The 19,320-nt window shown below is 40.1% G+C and overlaps 1 protein-coding gene across 1 annotated transcript; it reads left to right on the plus strand.

Moving 5' to 3' along the window:
- The first annotated feature begins 17,538 nt into the window (after positions 1 to 17,538).
- On the plus strand, positions 17,539 to 18,775 carry nkx2.5 (NK2 homeobox 5). The gene is given in 2 exon segments (NM_001104912.1): positions 17,539 to 17,890; positions 18,168 to 18,775. Coding segments are annotated over 2 exon segments (960 nt in total).
- Positions 18,776 to 19,320: the final 545 nt, after the last annotated feature.

The following is a 19,320-nucleotide window of genomic DNA, read 5'->3' on the forward strand; positions in this document are numbered from 1 at the left end:
ATGTGCTGTTAAGATGAGAATTAAAGAGCCAAAAAAGTTGTGCGTCACATCCCACGCAATCCATGCCGTATAGGCATAAAGTCTGCCTGTGCCGTGTGGGTGAGAGCTTGCAGTGCACGAAAGCTCATGTCTCAAACTAAGCTCTGCTCTGCAGGCCCACATGCACTAATTAAACCTGATATACAGCGTGATGTGTGCTGATTGAAAGCAGGCTCATCTAACTCAGGACAGGGTTATGTTGCACTGCTGTTAAGTGCCGGAGGGTGTCATTTTGTTTCCACTCGTTGGTCTAAGGTCAGTTTCATGGTATTCAAACGAATTTCTTTGATAGTAAAGTGGAGGGTAAACTGATGCAGATCTGTGGGCAATGTGCATTTATGACTTAGTGCTTGGTGTGAAAAGATTTGGTGGTTTGTGTTCTGCAGCTTACAACCAGCTGTCTATGTGGCGACAGCTTCAGCTATACACAGAAATGAGTGGCATGCACCCGACAGCACAGGCTGTGGACCCATGCCAACCATGCCAAGCACTCCCTCTGAGCTCCAGTGCAGCTCGCTGGATGTGTTTCACTTCTCGGACAAAATATAAGCTCCCAGTTCTTCCCATTTAATTTAATATCTTCTTTAGTCTAAGCAAGAACTATCAGGATTATTTTGACTTGTGCATGAAAAAACAAAGTGTTTTTTATATATTTTGTTTACATTCGTGCTCCGCTTCTTTAGATTTGAATAAAGGGGAAAGGTATTAATATGGAAAAAGAGATTTTTCCTGGGCTGGTGATCAAACACATGGAAAAGGCAAATAGTTTTTTTCTGAGAAAGCTTCACTGAGATCAAAGATGAGTTTTGCACAAAAGCTTTGGCCAAGACAGCAGCACTGCAGTCCTCAGAGTGCAGTCACACAAACCACCAGACAGAGCGTCAAGTCAAACAAAACCAGCCTGTTTTGTTTGACCTTTCAGTTTGATAACATCGCAATTAAATTCATGCAAGTAAAATCATTTTCTTTAAGTTTCAAAGCATTTGAAACTGGATTCCAGATGGATGACGCAGTTTTGCCAATTTAGAAAGGAGAAGTAAGTCCCATGAATGAACAACAAAATCTGCTTATCTCCTCTTTGCACTCTTTGCAACTCAGACACCAACAACGCAATCTTGGAATAACTTTATGGATAAGAATAACAAGGTGAACCATCCAGGCAGGACCTACAACTGACAGTGGAAGGTTACAGCCCCACTCCAATAAATCTGTTGTTAAAGTGTTCCCACTGGTCTTGTAACTATGATTATGCTGTTTTTAGGCAAAATTAAAAAAAAAAACCTGTATCATTTTCTAGGACATAATTTCTGCAGAGCAGCAGGAGTTCATTAGAAAATAACCTCTTAGTTGTGGGTGGAACTGTTGGCACGGAGTAAGAATTCCTATCCCGCTAGCCCCTCACAACTTCAACCTGACATAACCGGTGCAACAAAATGTTGGAGCTATCCAACCGTACGGTTTTTTGAGCCAGATGCCAGCTCCGAGAAAAAACAAAGACTTACATGGATCTAGTCATCTATAAGTGGATGCATCAGAATGGAGTGGAGCAGGGAGCTTGTGGCCTGCCGGTTGTAGTTTGTACGTAAAAACTACGAGCTTTTTCCAACAGCATTTTTGCGTCTGCTCCTGATTCACCATGATTTGAATAAAGAAATACTCCAAAACTCAGTTTTAATCTTCTGTCTTTCTAAAATATTTCCTTTTTGGGGATCAAACTTCTAAATTGCTTTTAGTTTGTTCTTTCAGCTTCTATTTTGTGAATACTTTAGGGTGCAAACGTTAAAAAAATATGACATTTCAAAATAAAAGGTTCCCTTTTTTTCTAGCAATACCTTAAGAACTTTTTGCACGACCAAAACTTTAAAAGACAAAGAGAAAGTCATGCTCTGGACACAGAAATTAAGCACATTTTTAAAGGTCCCAAAACGTAGCCATGTTCAGGAAGAAACTTGTGATTTTACAGCTGTGTTGCAATTAACTAGATTAATTAAAGATTAAGAAAAATGACTGGACTCCATGATATAATGGCCAACCATTGACAAATATCCTTTTAGCAAGCCAACACCTGCTGAGAGAGCAGTGGTAAACTGCTCGCCAGCTATGAAAGAACACAGCTGTAGCACTGGCTTTATTTTTCCAGCATTTATCATTATAACACAGCAGCATTTTTCTTTGGGGCCTGACAGTTGCATGAAGATAAAACAATGGATGTTCCAATAGGATTTCAGTGACTTTCTTTCAGCTCAGACTACATTTGTCAAACTATCATGTCTGTATTTGTCCTGTGAAGACGGTGTGTACTTTCTGTGAGCTCCGTGCTCAGAACAGGATTTAACTGAAGGCAGCCTTAAACAAATACTTCATGACGAGTGTTGAATTGTGAACAATTAGAAAGATTTTGTTTGCCTAGTTACATTATTAGTATTAGTATTTAATCAAATAAACTCATGACAGCTCCAGAAATCAAGTAGAAGTGTGAAATGTACTCACACAGAGGTCCTTGTTCATTTACTTCTTTATTTATTCTAACTTCCTTCAATCAAATAAAACACAAAACATTTATTTATTGACACATTTCAGTAACAATATTAAAAAAATAGGAAATGTAGAAAGTTTTTAAAACCCTGCATTTTTTTGAGCGTAACAAACCTGCTTTTTATCCTTGTCAATTGAGCCAGATTTATAAGGAACATGTAGTTTAGTGATGATCTTAGCAGTTAATATGCGCTTTATTATATGGTGCAGAGGTAGAGCCGCCAACCTCTAATCAGAACTTTACAGGTTTGTACCTCAGGTAAGACATTGAACCTGATGTTGGTCCTGGGGGTCTTACATCACAGCTCTGCCACCATCAGTGCGTGAATCTGTTTGTGGTGGTATTTGGGTACATGGATGAACTTATGACAGACTTTAGGCCTGAAAGATCCACTCTTACCATCTTCTGATCTATTTTGAAAGCGCTCCTAGTGGTTTTTTTAATTAAGATTACAACGTTTTTGGCAAAACTCAAACACCTGTGTGGTTTCAGTTTATGTAGAGTGGCAGTAGTTTATTAGAAATTTGCCTTTGAGTTGTGTGCGAGACCTCTCTGTTGCTGAGAGCTCTCTGTTTACACTCTCTCTTGGTAGCTTGCAGCTCCTCACAATCTCTAATAACCTAACATTACGGGTGCAACAAAATGAGCGAACACTATTGGAGTTATCAACTGTACAATTTTGAGCCAGATACCAACTCGGATGAGGAAAACAAAGAAGTACACAGATCTATTTGTTTACAAGTGGATATATCAGAATGGAGCGGAGCAGGGAGCATATTTTCTACATCACAAATACGTCTTTTTCAAACAGCAATTTTCCGTCTTGTCCAGATTCACAACAAGAAATACTGAGAAATTTGAGTTTAACCCTTATGTGGTGTTCGGGTCTGTGGGACCCGTTTTCATTTTTTATCAAAAGAAAAATGATACAATTAATTAATTTTTCAAACTCAGACTCACTGGCCTTGGCTCATTTTCTGTGAAGAACATATATCAGAATACATTTTTAATGACCACACACCGTATACCCCCCCAACACATTTATATTACATATAAGATGTTCGGGTCCACTGGACCCGGGGCTAATAGAAGTGTGGAAATTGATGTTTTATGTACCTACACTCTGTCCTCCACCTGTCTGGGCCTGCTGTGTGTGTGTGTGGGTGTGTGTAGGTGGGTGTGTGTGGGTGTGTGTGTGAATGTGTGTGTGAATGTGTGTGTGTGTGTGTGTGTGAATGTGTGTGTGTGTGTGTTTGTGAATGTGTGTGTGACTGTGACTGTGTGTGTGAATGTGTGTGTGACTGTGTGTGTGACTGTGTGTGTGACTGTGTGTGTGTGACTGTGTGTGTGACTTTGTGTGTGTGTGTGACCAGTGAGAAAGAGAGAGAGAGAGTGGCAGAGAGAGAAAGTTTCACTGTAAATGTGAGTTCTGTTTCTGCACCTGCGGTTCCCGCGCAAGGTTGCAACATTGTTAGAATAATTCAAGAATCAACTCTGTTTGCTATCGTTCTCCCGCACATTTGACCATTTGACTTTCTTGCGGGAATCTTTAATATCTCGCTCTTTATCTGCTACAAATTGGAGGCGGGACACTATAAATATAGCTTTGCCAGTGTGGTTCCTTATCACAACTGATCAAAATGACCAAAAGGCTTTCTGCGCAGAGGACCCTGGAATTGATTTTAGAGGATCACATTTCTAAAAATTCAGAGTCTGACAGTGACTCTGAAGAAGATGATTAGATAGGGGCGGCCGTGGAGCAGCGGTCGGGTGGTTGGTCCATGATCGTATGATTGCAGGTTCAATTCCCGCCTTGCACGCCCATGAGTCAAAGAGTCCTTGAGCAAGACACTGAACCCCACCTTGCCTCTGGTGGTAGGCGGGCGCCTGTGTTTGGCAGCGGAGCCGCCACCAGTGTGTGAATGTGTAAGTGAATGTGTGTGTGACTGGGTGAATGGGTCTGTGACTGTAAAGCCCTTTGTCCTTGTTGGAAGAAAGGCGCTATATAAGTATACGCCATTTACCATTTACCATTTAGATTGAGCATCAGCCAGTTCCAAAACGAAGCCATCAGCACCCAGCCACAGGACCAGGCCGTCAGCAGCCAGGACCATGTGTTGTACAGGCTAGTGGCTAGAAGGCCATGTGTTCAATGGGGCTGATGTGTTGTCTAGACTAATAGGTTTACTCTATGTGTTCAGCTTGTGTTGTGCAGCTGAATGGGTTCAGTTTCTGTGTTCAAATAAATAAAAGTCAGTAGTTTTGAAAACCTTTGCTTCACTTGAAAATTTGTTTCCACTCATATCTTGATTTTAATTGATTTTCTTTATCACGTTTTAAATAATGAGTTATGAATGTGATCTAACAAAGGTAAACGGCAAATATTAACCAAATATACTGATTGTAAATGGATGAGGTAAACATCTGTCGAGTATTTTAACATCAAAGTGTTTGATTGTGAGGCATTAAAAACCACATGCAACGGGTCCACCAGACCCACGAACACTGGCTGAGTAACAACAATATGAACACAACACAAGGGTTAAATGTTTTCATGTATTTCCTCCATTATTAGATAAATGTAAAAAAAAAAAAAAACATGTTAAAAATACCCCAAAATAACTATTTTCGTAGGACTGGATCTTTAATGAAGGTAGAAAAGCGTTTCATAAATATGCACCATTTTACCATTTTTCTATAAAAATCAGTTAAATCTTCTCTGCCACAGATCCAGTGTGTATAAAAAAAGGAAAATTATACAGTAATATAATAATCTTAGGAACTGCAGCATTTGACACTTACAGGTTTACCTTACACTCAGCAATAGACATTGGAAACTTACCTAACAGAAACAGTGTAGGACTGAACCTGTCCTCTGAGATGACATCATTGGCCCCACAGAGGAGAACTTTTCAGAGAATGATCTCCAGAATTTAGGAATGGAGAGAATGGAATGACCTGACCTGACCCCATTAAACACTTGATGGATCATCTTAAGCATGTTGTTTGTTTGATTGACCAACACAACCATCTTGGATGTCTTCTGACAAATACTGTTTTAGGTAAGAAATGCTGTCCCATAGCAGTGTTTGATTAGCGACCACAATGAGGAGCTACGTGCCACGTGGTATGGTTGTATTTGGTTTTATCGGACGCCTGTTTGTTAAATTAAGTACTACAGTTCTTCAGACTTTAAACATTCAACCCACAAAACATGAGTCAAAAACAGAACAAGCTTTTCAGCAACACTAACTTTCGGTTCCATTTTTCTTCTCCGTAAAAATGTTGGAAAAATGTATCTTATTGTGGATCGTGCTTGACATGACATGTGTCCCTGATAGAGGATCGATTTGCGAGTTGCATGGTGATTTGTCGTGCAGCAAAGATAGTTCTCACTGCAGCCGTGGTTCAGTCATACAAGTCATTTCAGTGGTGCCTGCTGCAGCCAAGTGTAATGATAAATTGCTGCACAAACCACACGGTGGAGGCTGCTTCCACAGACGTCAGACTGTCTGTGCAGGGATACACCTTGCTGTAAAATTGTTTTTGGTTTAATAAATGTTCTTCTATACAGACGCATCAGAACAATTGTTGTGTACTCATGGCACATTTATGTGAAAATACGTATGTGAAACATCAGTGTTAACACCACGGTTGATGAAATTTCTCCTGCAACAGTTTGTGCTGCTTCTGCCTTGCTTTGCTTCTTGCCTCTTCCATTTTTCTGTCTCCCTCTCAAAGCTGCTTCTCCTCCGCTGACAGCTTTGGTCAGCTGAAAAAAAGAAGTTGAATTACAGAGTAAAAAGGGGGAAAAACTTGAGCAAATAAAAGCTCTTAGAGTGTTTGGATTGTGAAACCAGAACATTAGTACAAACCATAATGGCTGGCCCAAAGAGCTCGGTGCCTCTCCAGAACTTCAGTCTCACAGGCAATGATGTAATGAAAAGCATTTAACATGAAGGATTTGCTTATTGCACTCCTCAGAGGCTATTTATACCTCCTTCGTCTGCTCAAAATAAAGCAGCCTATGTTAGGATGATGCCCTTTAAATAGCCTATTTATTTAAGCTGTGAGAATTTGAATAAAACTACTACAATTCTGGAAAAGTGCTTCTGCCAACTCAAAAATTGGTGCTTTTCCTTTTGGAAAAATATGAGTGCAAGAGCGTTTTCAGAGCATCATCGCAAACAAGCAGACAGCCCCTGTCTGTTTGTGATGATGCTCTATGCTCAGATACCCATAAATTGCTGAATTAATGACATGAAATGGATGTGACTCACTCAGCTGGCTGGTACAATTTGTGCTGTCCAGTATAGATACTTTTACAACTAAAAAGCAGCAAGCGAGTGTGTGTGGCATGTGTGTTTTCGGTGCCAACCAGGCCTCAGCATATACTACGCCGCAGAATAAACAAGTCTGTCTGTGTTCACAGGCTGTAATTAAAGCTGTATAAAAGTGCACACGTATGCAGTAACAGCACACGTCATGGCCCTCAGCGGCTCAGTTTCTCCCAGCATGGTTTTGACAACAGCTGACCTGAACCACCTATGGCGAACCTCTCGGAGCACACATACGTTGAAACTTGGTGTGGTTTAGGTTGCGCGGGCTTGCATCGACAAGACAGGACATTGCTTCACAGAGTTGCTCTATGTAGTTCTGCTTCAACGGTCAATCAGCTGTGTTTTACCGTGATTTGAAAAGTGTCGATCAGCGCACCAGTTAAACACCAACCCATATTTGAAAAGAAAGCATCAAAGTGATGTCATGCAATGTGTCTCTTGAACTGTGCTCAGGCATGGAATCCAAAAACTTCAAGATTCTGAACAACACAGAACGCAAAAGGAATTATTCCCATATTATTTCATGTTTCAATTTCTTTTATGTGTGGTGGTCGAATAGGGTTGTTAGCATTATGTTAAACGTTTCTTTTCTTTTTTGTGTGCGTGTGACGGTTTTTGTTTTTTACAATGAAGCTTGTTTTTATTAGGTAAGACACTTGGTGTCAGAACGTATGTCTAAAAAGTTTGATTTGATTTGAAACAATTGGATATAATGGATTGTGGTTAGTTTGAATTAGATTTAATTCAATATCATTTGGTTTGATTTGTTAATTACTAAATTTAACATAATAAATCTCAAAGAGAGTAATAAAGCTGAAAAAAATTACAAGAGTTGAGTAAATCAGAGAAAAAAAGCACAGAATCTGAGAAATTTTAAACAAACAATGAGAAAAGTGAGATAATAAAGCAAAGGAGGATAAAAAAACTACACATACATAAAATTAAGTACAAATTAATTAAAGAAATACACAAACAAAGGTTTATTATTAGCAAAAGGCTGTTAGATGGTTTCAATCTATAAATATTCAAAAAATATTTTAACATTTGCTTCATAAAGAATCAGCATCTAAAAAAAAAAACAATAATTAGTTATAAAGTGAATGTGCTTCATGTTCAAATGAGAGGACTGAAGTGAGCTAAACCAGCATTTACTGCTTTTGGAGAAATTGTGTATCTGCACACATACCCAGGAATATTTGCAGTCTTTCCAATACATTTTATTTTTTGACCAGATTTTGCCCTCTGGTGGTATAGTTGAAGCAGTGCTGGTTTTATTTCTGAATTTTGACTAGTGAACAGCAACTGTTGTGCATGCATGCACAGTGAGTTTAACTAGCAAACATTGCATGCTTCCCCCCATACATTAGGTAGATTTTTCCACAGCAGGATATTGAGGGAAAAACTTCAGCTGCTTGATGACATTTAATTTGTGTGTGAGTGAGTGAATGTGTGTTCTGTCAGAGCCAGTGATGGGCCATAAGTCCCACGCATTTCCCATGCTAGCTCACACCATGCACAGAGTTCTGCCTCCCTGTCTCCTTTTTTTTTATATCTTTCCCTCTGTCGTTTTCACTCAGTCTCATCCTCCTTTCCTCTTCTTTTCATTCTCGTTTCCGTCATCACCACTGCCATTACCATCCAACTTTGTTTTTAGCTGATTTTCAGCCTGACCTCATCTCTGGAGGAGTATAATTACCAAATGAGGACACTGTGTTGAAACAGCCATTTCAAGGTCAGCGACTCACTCACGTTTGCTGGTCTTTTTTGTTCTCAACGATGAAACTTGCCAATGTTCCTCATGTGCCCCCACCTCTCTTTAGTCTCCGTCACACACACCAAACTCATCCCTTTGGCTAGCAGCAGCCTGTACAGGGCTTGTTTCAGGCATAATCACTGCAGTCTCTCAGGAGTTGGCTGAGCACCGTCTGTGCACTGCATCTTGGAACATTGCGTCCATGCAGTGCTTCATGTTAAAGAGTCCTGATTTCACTGAATGTGCTATGGGTGCCAAAGCTAAATTTGTGTTCAAAATGCTCTGGCTAATTGCTGTACATCAGATAATGACTCAAAAGTGGGCTTGCTTTGGAAAGATTAGGACATTTAGAGTGCGTAGGAATCCGAGCAGTACTGTATTTTAATGAACAGTCTGAGTGGCTGCACACGGGTTTTATTGGTTTGGGAGCAACATTGGAGCAGGTGGTCTAGCAGTGCAAAGTATGGACATTAAAGGACTGGACTAACAGATATGGGCTGGTATTCCACTCACCTTGAGCATGTAAAACACTATCCGTGTAAAAGCGGTGTGAGGCTTGGGGGAAGGGGCTGAACTTTTCTCCTGAGCCTGGAGATGGATCACGTAACTGGCCAACATGGGTCCTGAGCAAGCCACCTCAGAAGGCAACCTGTCAAAAAATCAAATCCTTAAAGTCTCTGATTAGTTCATGCTCTTGGCACTCCGTGCAAATTGTCTACTTAAAATAATAAACACAAAGGAAACAGTGGAAAAAATGTGCTTCCATTTATACAACATGTCTCAAAAACTAATAAAAACAGGCACATGCCTGAATCCACACCCACCACTGCTCATTCATTATCACCCATCACTGTCCCCATGTGTCAGTTTGAAGGAGCAGCATTCACAGAGTATAACTCATGTCGTACGTGCCTTGAGGTTGCCACAGAAATGAAGCACATAGGTGCAAAGAAATGCCAGTCAGTCTCTCCATAGCTTCGTCTGTCCTGCTCCTGGCAGTGTGCTGGCAAGACTGAGGCCTAGGAATGCTGTGCCCATCTGTCAACACGGAGCTGCCTTCCCTGGTAGATGCCACAGAGGATTTTTGTAACCTGGCCATGGGCGGATTTCATAACCTGGCCTGGCAGAAGCTGAGAGGAGCTACCATAAGATTATGCACCAGGACAATATGGAGCTGCATCATTTAAGATCCTCAACAGAATCAAATCAGATGCTTTTTCACTTAATTTGAGAACTTTTAAATCTGGCCAACCTATACAATGGAAGCTGTGCTACTTTGAGTTCAAATAGGGTGAAGTTTCTTCAAGAGAATGAAAGGACAGTTGATTCAATTTAAAGCAACAGGTTTTGCTCTGAAACTACAATTACATTACTGATATTACTTGGAAAAAATGAAATTATTTGTGGTTACTAAAGATAATGACACCATGCAAGGTAAAACATTTTTCTGAAAGTTTGATTTTATTACTTTAGGATGGCTCTCAGAGGTTTTAGGTTTCTTTAAATTATCAATAAAAGCAGGGATAAATACATAAGTGGAAAAAAGAGTATAATAAAATTGTTTTATTGTCTGCCAAATACGATTTCATGCAATATTTTCTATTTATGTAAGAGGGTGAACAACAGCAAATAATGACCTGACTTTTTTCCTGTGAAAAAAGTGTAAACTTTAATGTGAGAATCTGAGTGTCTTTGTTAAATTGATTACTTTTTCCTAAAATCAAAAAGAATTTAGAAATGTAAGATCTCATTATAGGGTTTCTTTCCTGCAACTTTGAATTTTTGATTTTTTTTTTAAGTTTGTCTTTCTTACAATTCTTACTTGTTTGTGAGATATTTTTCCTCCAGAGTCGCCTTCTCCATCACAATTTCATTGACTGACTATGAAGCTACAAGCACACCGCCCTCAGCAACACACGTCCAAATGGCCGCTTGCAAATGAAGACTCTTTGTAAACGAACGTTTGGGGCCTCCAGGTTCAACACTCTCACGTACACGCGTAGCTAGTTTCTATGACCGTTTTTGGGCTCTGTGTGCAAAAAAAATGGCCATTAAACACACTCTGAAAGTTAAGGAAAATTCAACTTTGATCAATCAGGGACGCATACTGAGTAGTGATGTAAGGATCGCCTCCCATTTTTATTGACGGTAGTACCAAACGCTTGAAGGCGAAAGGAATAGTTGCGGTTTGTGCCCAGCTGGAATTATATCACACCAATTCTTTCAAATGCTGAAATGGAGCTGTGAAAGAAAAAGGCTGGAGGAAGATTTGCAAGATTTGCATCACTTTGACATTTTAAATCAAAGCATCTTCCAACTGTAGGTGGGGGACATGCACTAGTAAACAGAAGAAAAAAAGAAGAAACCCCTCCTTGCTTGTCCATTGTGAACACCATGAGGTCAATGTGTTCAAGAAGAAAATGTTCCTATAATTTCTCGTCCTCTTAACCGTGTGTTTTTAGTTTATGATGGACAGTGCCACCAGCCGTTGCCTCCTGCCATGTTTCTGTCCTGTGCTCTCCTTTTCCCCTCGTTTGGCTCTGATATTTATAATGAACAGTGTTCTCTATGTGGGGGCTGAATATGTGTGGTGAACCCATGAGAGCACCACCTGAGTGATGACTCTGTCTGCCCGAGCCTCCCTCACTACCACTTTCCTTGCTCACGCACCCACTCGCACACACACGCCTGACCTGCTGGGAACACAGGGTCCTGCTGTGTCAGACCTCTGTAGAAGGGGCAATTAGAAAGGTCCAGATGGAGCACAAGCTCCCTCTTTGTCCCCACCAGAGAGGGAGACACATGCTGTGAGGACAGACAGGAAGAGGACTTGCAACTGTCTTTTCCTGTCCTTTTTCCTATTTTTTTTTATCACACACACTCTTACATTTTGGCTGTACGGTAGCCGTACTCATCAGTGTATTGGTTAAAGTGACCTGCTGTGTCTTAACCCCTCTCGAATGTTTTTGAGCTGTTTTCTAATCGTCGTTTTTGGTTTTGTTTCACTTTCCAAACAGAAATTCACAGTGTGTCACCTTGATCTGAGACTTGCCCTGAAATAATCCTTTTGCAGGGAAATGCCCACACTATAATTGACAGTCTGAACGCCGCAGGACCTGCCACACAGTTAGAGAAGGTGATTCAATGTACACAAACGGGAAGCAGTCATAACCATGCCAGTGCAGCGATGAAGTGACCTCATTAACAGCTTGACCAAAGAGACTGTGAGACCAGTGCTCTTTCCACCCTGCTTTGTCCCCACATGAATTATTTATTAAGGTAAGTCAAATGAAGCTGCTCTAGAAAGCTTTATTACAGCGTTGGTCATTTGGCCTACTGATAATACCCCTTACCTTCTTTCTTTGTCAACTCATGTTGCATGGAAAGCGCAGAAGTCAGCATGTTAAATGGAGTCAAGGAAAGCTGGGTGAATCAAGGAGCAGCCAAAGCATCAGCATCCACCCTGTGAGATGCTGCAAACCTCAGGACAGGTAAATAATGGGTCAGTGAGGGACTCAGATGTAACGTCCTCAGTTACAAAGATCCATCTATATGTATGAGTATGATGTATGAGATCCATCTCATACGTGCTAATAGGCTGGCAACAATAAAAAATACATCAAGTTTTTGTTTTCAAAAAGGTGTTGCTCTTACATTAAAAAAAAACATTTAAAAAGGTATTAAATTTTGGAAGAATGGTTTTATTCAGTCCTAAAAAAATCTGTAACTTTTAGGATATGAAAACAGTCCTGAAGAGGTTTAATTTAAACATTAATTAATGATTGACATGGTGTTAAATAAATGTGCAGAGAGAAGGGAAAAAAGGCACGATGCTGCCCTCTGGTGGCCAACTTTTAAGAATGGCGATTGGGTCACCAGCTGTTCTGTTTGCAACAGGTGAAAGATTTTTCTGATAACTGCTGGATATCTTGAAGTTACAAAATCACTAAAAAATTTGCTTTAGAAAATGAAATCTCATTAATGGACCTGGAACATGTGCTCAGAATTTCTAGCTTTGTAAATCAAACTAATCAAACTGATTTTTAGAACTTTATTTATAAGGATAAAAGAAGCATTTGCAAACAGAGAAGACACATATTAAATGGATGGCACATAACATAATCGAAAAAAGGAGAAACATCAAAAGTAATACATGAAAGAAATGCTCATCAGATGTTAGAAGAAACAGGAAAAGAAGTTTTATTTTATTTTGCATGACTTGATAGATTTTAGGGGTGTCATTAGAAAAAGTTCTGTCATAGAACTTCTCTAAATCTTGAATATTTACATATTTATATATGAACATTCTATTGTTTCCTACTGTGAACAGAGGATGACCTTAACGCTCCTTCATCATATTGCAAGCTTGCAGCCCAGCTTGTGTTGAGCCGAAATATCAGCTGCGAGGAGTCGTAGACTAAACTAAATTAGGCACAGATTAGGATCCGTCCTCTTGTCCCCTGTGGGCTTTCACATCACCTTGAACTCAGCAGCAAGCTGTGTGAAGGCTTGCCAAGCCTATGAACATGACCTGGGGAGAGTGTGTGAGGGATGGGGGACGTGGGCTGGGCGAGGCAACGCATTGATGGGGCATGAAGGAGATGCTGCTCCGTCCATCACTGACAAGACAAATGATGCTCGGACAGACGGCACTCGACATCAGATTGAGCTGGTTTCCAGTTGCAGCAGCTTGACTTTGGAACTTGGGATGCTTATGGTTACAGTCACGTCACTTGATAAATGACACGTTGCTGACCCCTGAGTTTCCCCTAAAATGCTAAATTTATAGATTTTCCTGGTAATTGAGTTCTCTATTATCAGTAGCGTTATGAGCAGATGAGCCAAAACCAAAATTCTCTCTTCTTCCATCAGCCACCTGGGAGCGTTGTAGCTCCTAAAAGGAAAGAAGAGATCTGAAAGGGAGTCGGTGATGCTGTCAGAAACATCCAGGGTGCAGTGTGGCGCTGTAATTGCCATGATCTGGCCTTGAACTGAAACAAACAGGATGGTATAAGCCCTTAAGTGCTGCATGGGGAAAAGGAAGTACGCTGGAAAATATAATATGATATGAACTGTTGAAATGAGAGGTTAAAAACAGGCCATTTGACTTGTGATGAGCGTGAGATATACGCTTTACCTCCACGGTAATTCAATTTAGATCGAATTCTGTTCCAAATAGCATTTAATTTGTGAATCAATTGTGTGAATTGCGTTGTCAGAATAACATTTTTTGGGCATTTTTCATATTTACCACATCTGTCCATGTTTTATTTATAATTACACAAATAAAAACAAGGTGATGCGTTTGATTATATTGAGTTTGTGTCCCCAAACTGAATTGTCTTTTCTTTTGTTCAGCATGTGGAACTTTCTGCTCCATTCACACCAGTTGCTGGTTATATCGTTCACCACAGCTGTTCCTATTGTGCCCTGAAAAGGACTGGCAAGCTGTTTAGGGTAAACCCCGTCTTTAACCCTGGCACAGCTGGGATAGGCTCCAGCAACTCAAGAGACCCCACATGGGACAAGATGGATACATGGTTTCCGCTCTTTGTCGTCAAGTATTTTCCCCTCTATCTGAAATGTAATGTTTACTGAGATGATGTAAGAATGTTTTCTGAGGATATTTTGTTACTCAATAATTAATCTGCACTTGATCTGATAAAGACCAGATTATGGAAACTATGGAGAAATAACGTATTAGGGGTGGGATTATATACATTTGCTTGCCGTGCTCCCTTTCAAGCAACAAATCAACTGAATTAATGATCGTAATGATCATTATATGTAGTGAATCTAATGTAACATATATGTGTAATGTATGCATTACAGCAAAAAATGCCTATTTATGTTATGAGTAATTAAGAACAAGATGGCATCATCTTCTAACACCTTTGCAATTTTGTCTTTATTTTCTAATCAATGTACTTTATATCTAACATGGGTTTGATGTTATGTATTTTTTATTGCATTCAATTTTTTGTATTGCTGAAAATAAATCAATCAAATCAAATAAAAACAAATCTAATTTTGTCAAAGTTTAAGTATTTTTTGTGGAGTGCTTTTTCCTTTTTAAAAAAAAAAAACTCTGTCTTAATGAATTGAGAACAATTTGTTAAGAAATGTTTAATTATTTTACATTATTGGTAAATCAGAGAAAAATATAAAGATATCTGACTTTTTAAAACGTGACCACATTTGTTTCCTTTTATTTCTTTTTTTTAAGCTTTGTGGTAGGTAAAATCATTATGACATCATCGAAATCTCTAATGTTTCTCCCTATCCACCAGCATTTGACTTTAGCTGTGATTAAAATGTTAAAACTTAATATAGACCTTATGGGGGAGTTACAATAAATTCTGGCTTTCTGCTTGTCATTTGGATAGAGGATCAGCTAAAAGCCTCCCAGATGGTAAACTACACATTTACAGGGTTTGATTTTTGTATTTTTCAGGAAAAGGAGCATTGACACTTTACTAAGCACAGATGATCAATTTTTAGGTAACATGGCAGCAACTTATGGGCCAAATGAGCATCTGAAAAATAAATAATTTAGAAACTGCTCAAATAAAGAAAGCACTGAGACTTTTCAAGGTGGACCATTTAAGAGGAGATCAGGTGAGGATCAGTCTGTGTAAAAAAAAAAAATGGTTTGCTCTTTGAGCATCAACAAGACATGGTCTATTATTTTTTTTTCTTCTTCTGCTCAAACCATAAACACCCCAACATTAGTAGTTTGTGAAATAATCAGACTAGATGTAGCATAAATACCCCTGACACAGTCAGTAGCACATACATAAATCATTGTTGTTGTTGATTCTTTGCCACGTTTAAACTAAGCTGCCATGTGACAAACTATACATAGACTAAAAGTGAGCCCAGGAACATGCATAAACACAGATGCTAGTGCGCAAAATCATTCAAATACCAAAACAATAAACTATGTGCACATTTGTGTTTCTAATGAATGTTTGCCCTGCAAAAGTTTTCAAATGGGCTTGCAACTGTGAATTCTTGAGTAAATATTTGCAGATAGTGCTTTAAATATTTGGCTTTTATTATAAGCATTGGATTAAAAGGTTTAGATGTTTTGCTTTTAAATTATTTTCCATCGGTTTTTTCATTCATGCTGGGAATTGAGTTAAACAAATGTGAAAATATAAATTAAAAAAAAGGATGAGCCAAAAATGTTCTAAAGCTACAAGTATTACAGTTATACGGCTAAAATTGACAGGTCTCTTAATTTGAAAGACAATTTTGGTTTAAGAAAAATGGAGAGTTATTTAGAGTAGATCCACCACCCGAAGAAATGCTCTCACTAATAACCAAAGACGGCTGTAAGGACAGAAACACAACGAAATGGGGGCTCCTGCGCTGAGGCTTATCCCTTCAACGCGTAACCCTTAAAAATACCCACCCGTTTGCGCAGCGGAAGTTTTTAAGCAGCCTTATCTGATGCTTTATCTGAGCTGGAGATGTGCTGCAGAAAGACAGGTCAAAGGGGAGCGCGGGGCTGCTGCAGGAAGAGGCATTAGAGATGCATAACACATGCCAGACCTGTCATGTTCAATTTACAGGTGACACAATATGTTAGTATCCAGGAGATTTGCGGCCTGTTGTCATTTCAGCGAGCAGTTCTTCAGAACCTTTTTCTTTTCTTGGGGAAACCATGCACAGGAGTTGGGATAATGTTGTGAACTCCCCAAATTATTGCGGCCTATGAGTCTCACTGCGGCTTTAAAAGATTTTACGGCCATTCATCAGGTTCGCGAGGCGCACAAAATCCACTTCAGAACTATAAACACAATTGCTGGGTTGGAGACAGGGGACCATTTACCCCGTGGCTGCGCTAAACGCTGAAGATAAAACAAACGATAATGCTGTCTGTCTCCTCTAGCCGTCTCCACACGCATTAACCACAGCTTTGGTGGCAGCGGTGCAACGAGAAACGCGTGGAGGTCATGCGCCATTACGCACGGACTATCCCCTTAAACTTTTTTGTTAAATTTAAATAAAATAGTTGGTAATCTTACACTGATGTGATTGGTTTTACGTAAAAATAGTCAGTAAAATAAAATAAATTAAATATTTAAGTAAAATAGGGAAAATCTAGCCTATAAACGCTGTAAACTTGGTATATTTTATGGTCCAAATTTAAGGTGTCAGACTTATTTTGGATAACCTGGCCTGCAGCGTGGGTGGGTGTGTGCGTGGATTTGTTGTCATCTGTTATCACGCGCTGATAAGCCAGACAGCGGCTCCAGAATCTCTGGGAGGCAGACAGCAGAGAGTGTGTCACTCAGGTTTCAAGTTCTGTGTTCAGGAACCAAACCTGCTAATCCTCCTTTTTTTCTTGGTGTTTGCGAAGTTTCCCCCCGTTTGAAACACGAACAGACTTCCCTAATGAACATTGTTATATATTAATGTTCGTAAAAAAAAGTGCGTAAAATTGAACTTGCTTAATAACTTTGCCAACAATGATGGGGTATTGGAATAAAATGTTTCCAGAGTTTAAATTCGTTTTAAATCGATAGTGTTGGTTGTGATTAGAAGTAATGGCAGAGCTTTTATGCGCATTAATTTATTCACGCACGATATAAATGAAGGCTGTTACATGGACTGCTTCTCCTCCTTGCAATTTCTCTCCTCCTCTTCCTCTCTGCGTCACATAATGAGAAAGAGGCCATGAAGAAAAAAGAAAAACTTTGGAGACAGAGTTGACATTCAAAATGCACACTTCACTCAAGATCATCGTTGGACACCAAACTACTTGACTTTGTAAACACTATTAAAAAGGAAACTCCGTTTGTTGATTTTTTTTTATTTCCCCTTGACGGATTCACAGCCTTTTTTTTTTTTACTTCTTTGCCATGTTTCCCAGCCCCAGCACGTCCACTCCTTTCTCTGTCAAGGATATATTAAACCTGGAGCAGAACCAAGACGTTATGGTGTCTTCTCACGAGGTTTCTTCTCGCATGGACTGCTGCGCGGTGCCGACATCCTCCTCCTCCTCCTCCTCCTGCATGCTGGCCCGTCTGAAGCAGGAGCCTCTCCGGGAAATGTCCTCCTCCACCGTCACATCTATGTTTGGGGAGGAAATCCACGACTCCAAAGCCAGCAGAGCCCATGCGCTCAGCTTTACCTCTGCGTTTTACGGGAAAGTCGTCATGGATATGGAGATGGACAAGAAATCAAACGAGTTTGAGGATGAACGAGGAAAAGGTGAGATGGTGAGAAGAAGGGGAATAAAAATAGCTTTGAGGCCTGCAGACTGCGCTAAAACTTGAGGAAGATTTGAGGAAATTCCGCGGAAAAGTGCTTTCAAATTGTTTTTACGCAAAACGACTCTAAAAGTTGACTTAAGAGATTAAAATAATAAAAAAAAATATATATTTTTTAGCTTCAAATATCTCAATATATATCTTATAAGGATCAATTCAAGGCCTAAATTATTGATGCGTAAAAAACAATTCTTTTTCTCTGTATTTGGTTTAACCAGATGATTTCGGTGTCCGTGTCGAACTTTTGGAGGACTCCAAGCCTGAGGATCCGGACAGACCCAAGCCCCGGAGGCGCAGGAAGCCGCGGGTCCTCTTCTCCCAGGCGCAGGTGTATGAGCTGGAGCGCCGCTTCAAGCAGCAGCGGTACCTTTCCGCGCCGGAGAGGGACCACCTGGCCAGCGTGCTGAAACTCACCCCGACCCAGGTGAAGATCTGGTTCCAGAACCGGCGCTACAAGTGCAAGCGGCAGAGGCAGGACCAGAGCCTGGAGATGGTGTCTCTGCCGCCGCCGAGGAGGGTGTCGGTGCCGGTGCTGGTGCGGGATGGAAAGCCCTGCCTGGCCGCGGACTCGACCGCCTACAACCCCTCCTATGGCATGGCTCCCATCAGCCACTTCACCTACAACAACTACCCCGCTTTCAGCAACTACAGCAGCCCAACCTGCAACACGAACTATGCGTGCAGTTACCCCGCAGCCGCAGCCGCTGCGCAGACGATGCAGCCCTCCAGCAGCAGCGGGAACTACATGAACTTTGGGGACTTGAACACCGTCCAGAACCCGTTTCCCTCCAGTAACGGCTCTCTTCACGGCATTAGGACGTGGTGAAGATGGGGGGAAAACAGCAGAGGCCTATAAGTCTAAACTCACTTCAGAAGGACTGCATGCAGATTGAAACAAACAAAAACTCTAGAAAAAACGCGTGTCTTCTCCTAGTTTCTCTGTATTCAAGTAGGATTTCGATTTTTTTTTCATTTGTTTTGTCTTAATAACCAAATACTTAATCTAGTTTTGTGAATATGTGTTTTCCGACATGACAATAAAATGACAAAAAAACGTTTACTAAAACTCTATAATTTTATTTACTTAACCACTTAAGTTCAACTTAAATTCAAAATGACTTTTTTGAAGGAAAGCAAACATTATAATGATCATTTTTAAGGTTTTAATTAAACAGTTTATCGATAAAATGCAAATACATTTTATGAGCAGTAAAAACTTAAATCAAATGGATGTTATGAGTGATGAACAGTTGCTCTATAACCTTATAAAGGAAGGTAACTTCTGTGTAATTCTAACATGGTGTATGTCCGCTTAAAATGCTTAAGGGGCTATTAGGAAACTTCCCTCAATTTGCTTAAACAAGGTGAAAT

Source organism: Oryzias latipes, chromosome 10 (genome assembly GCF_053564925.1).
Source record: "Oryzias latipes strain Hd-rR chromosome 10, Olatipes_Hd-rR_3.1".
Classification (NCBI taxonomy): Eukaryota; Metazoa; Chordata; class Actinopteri; order Beloniformes; family Adrianichthyidae; genus Oryzias; species Oryzias latipes.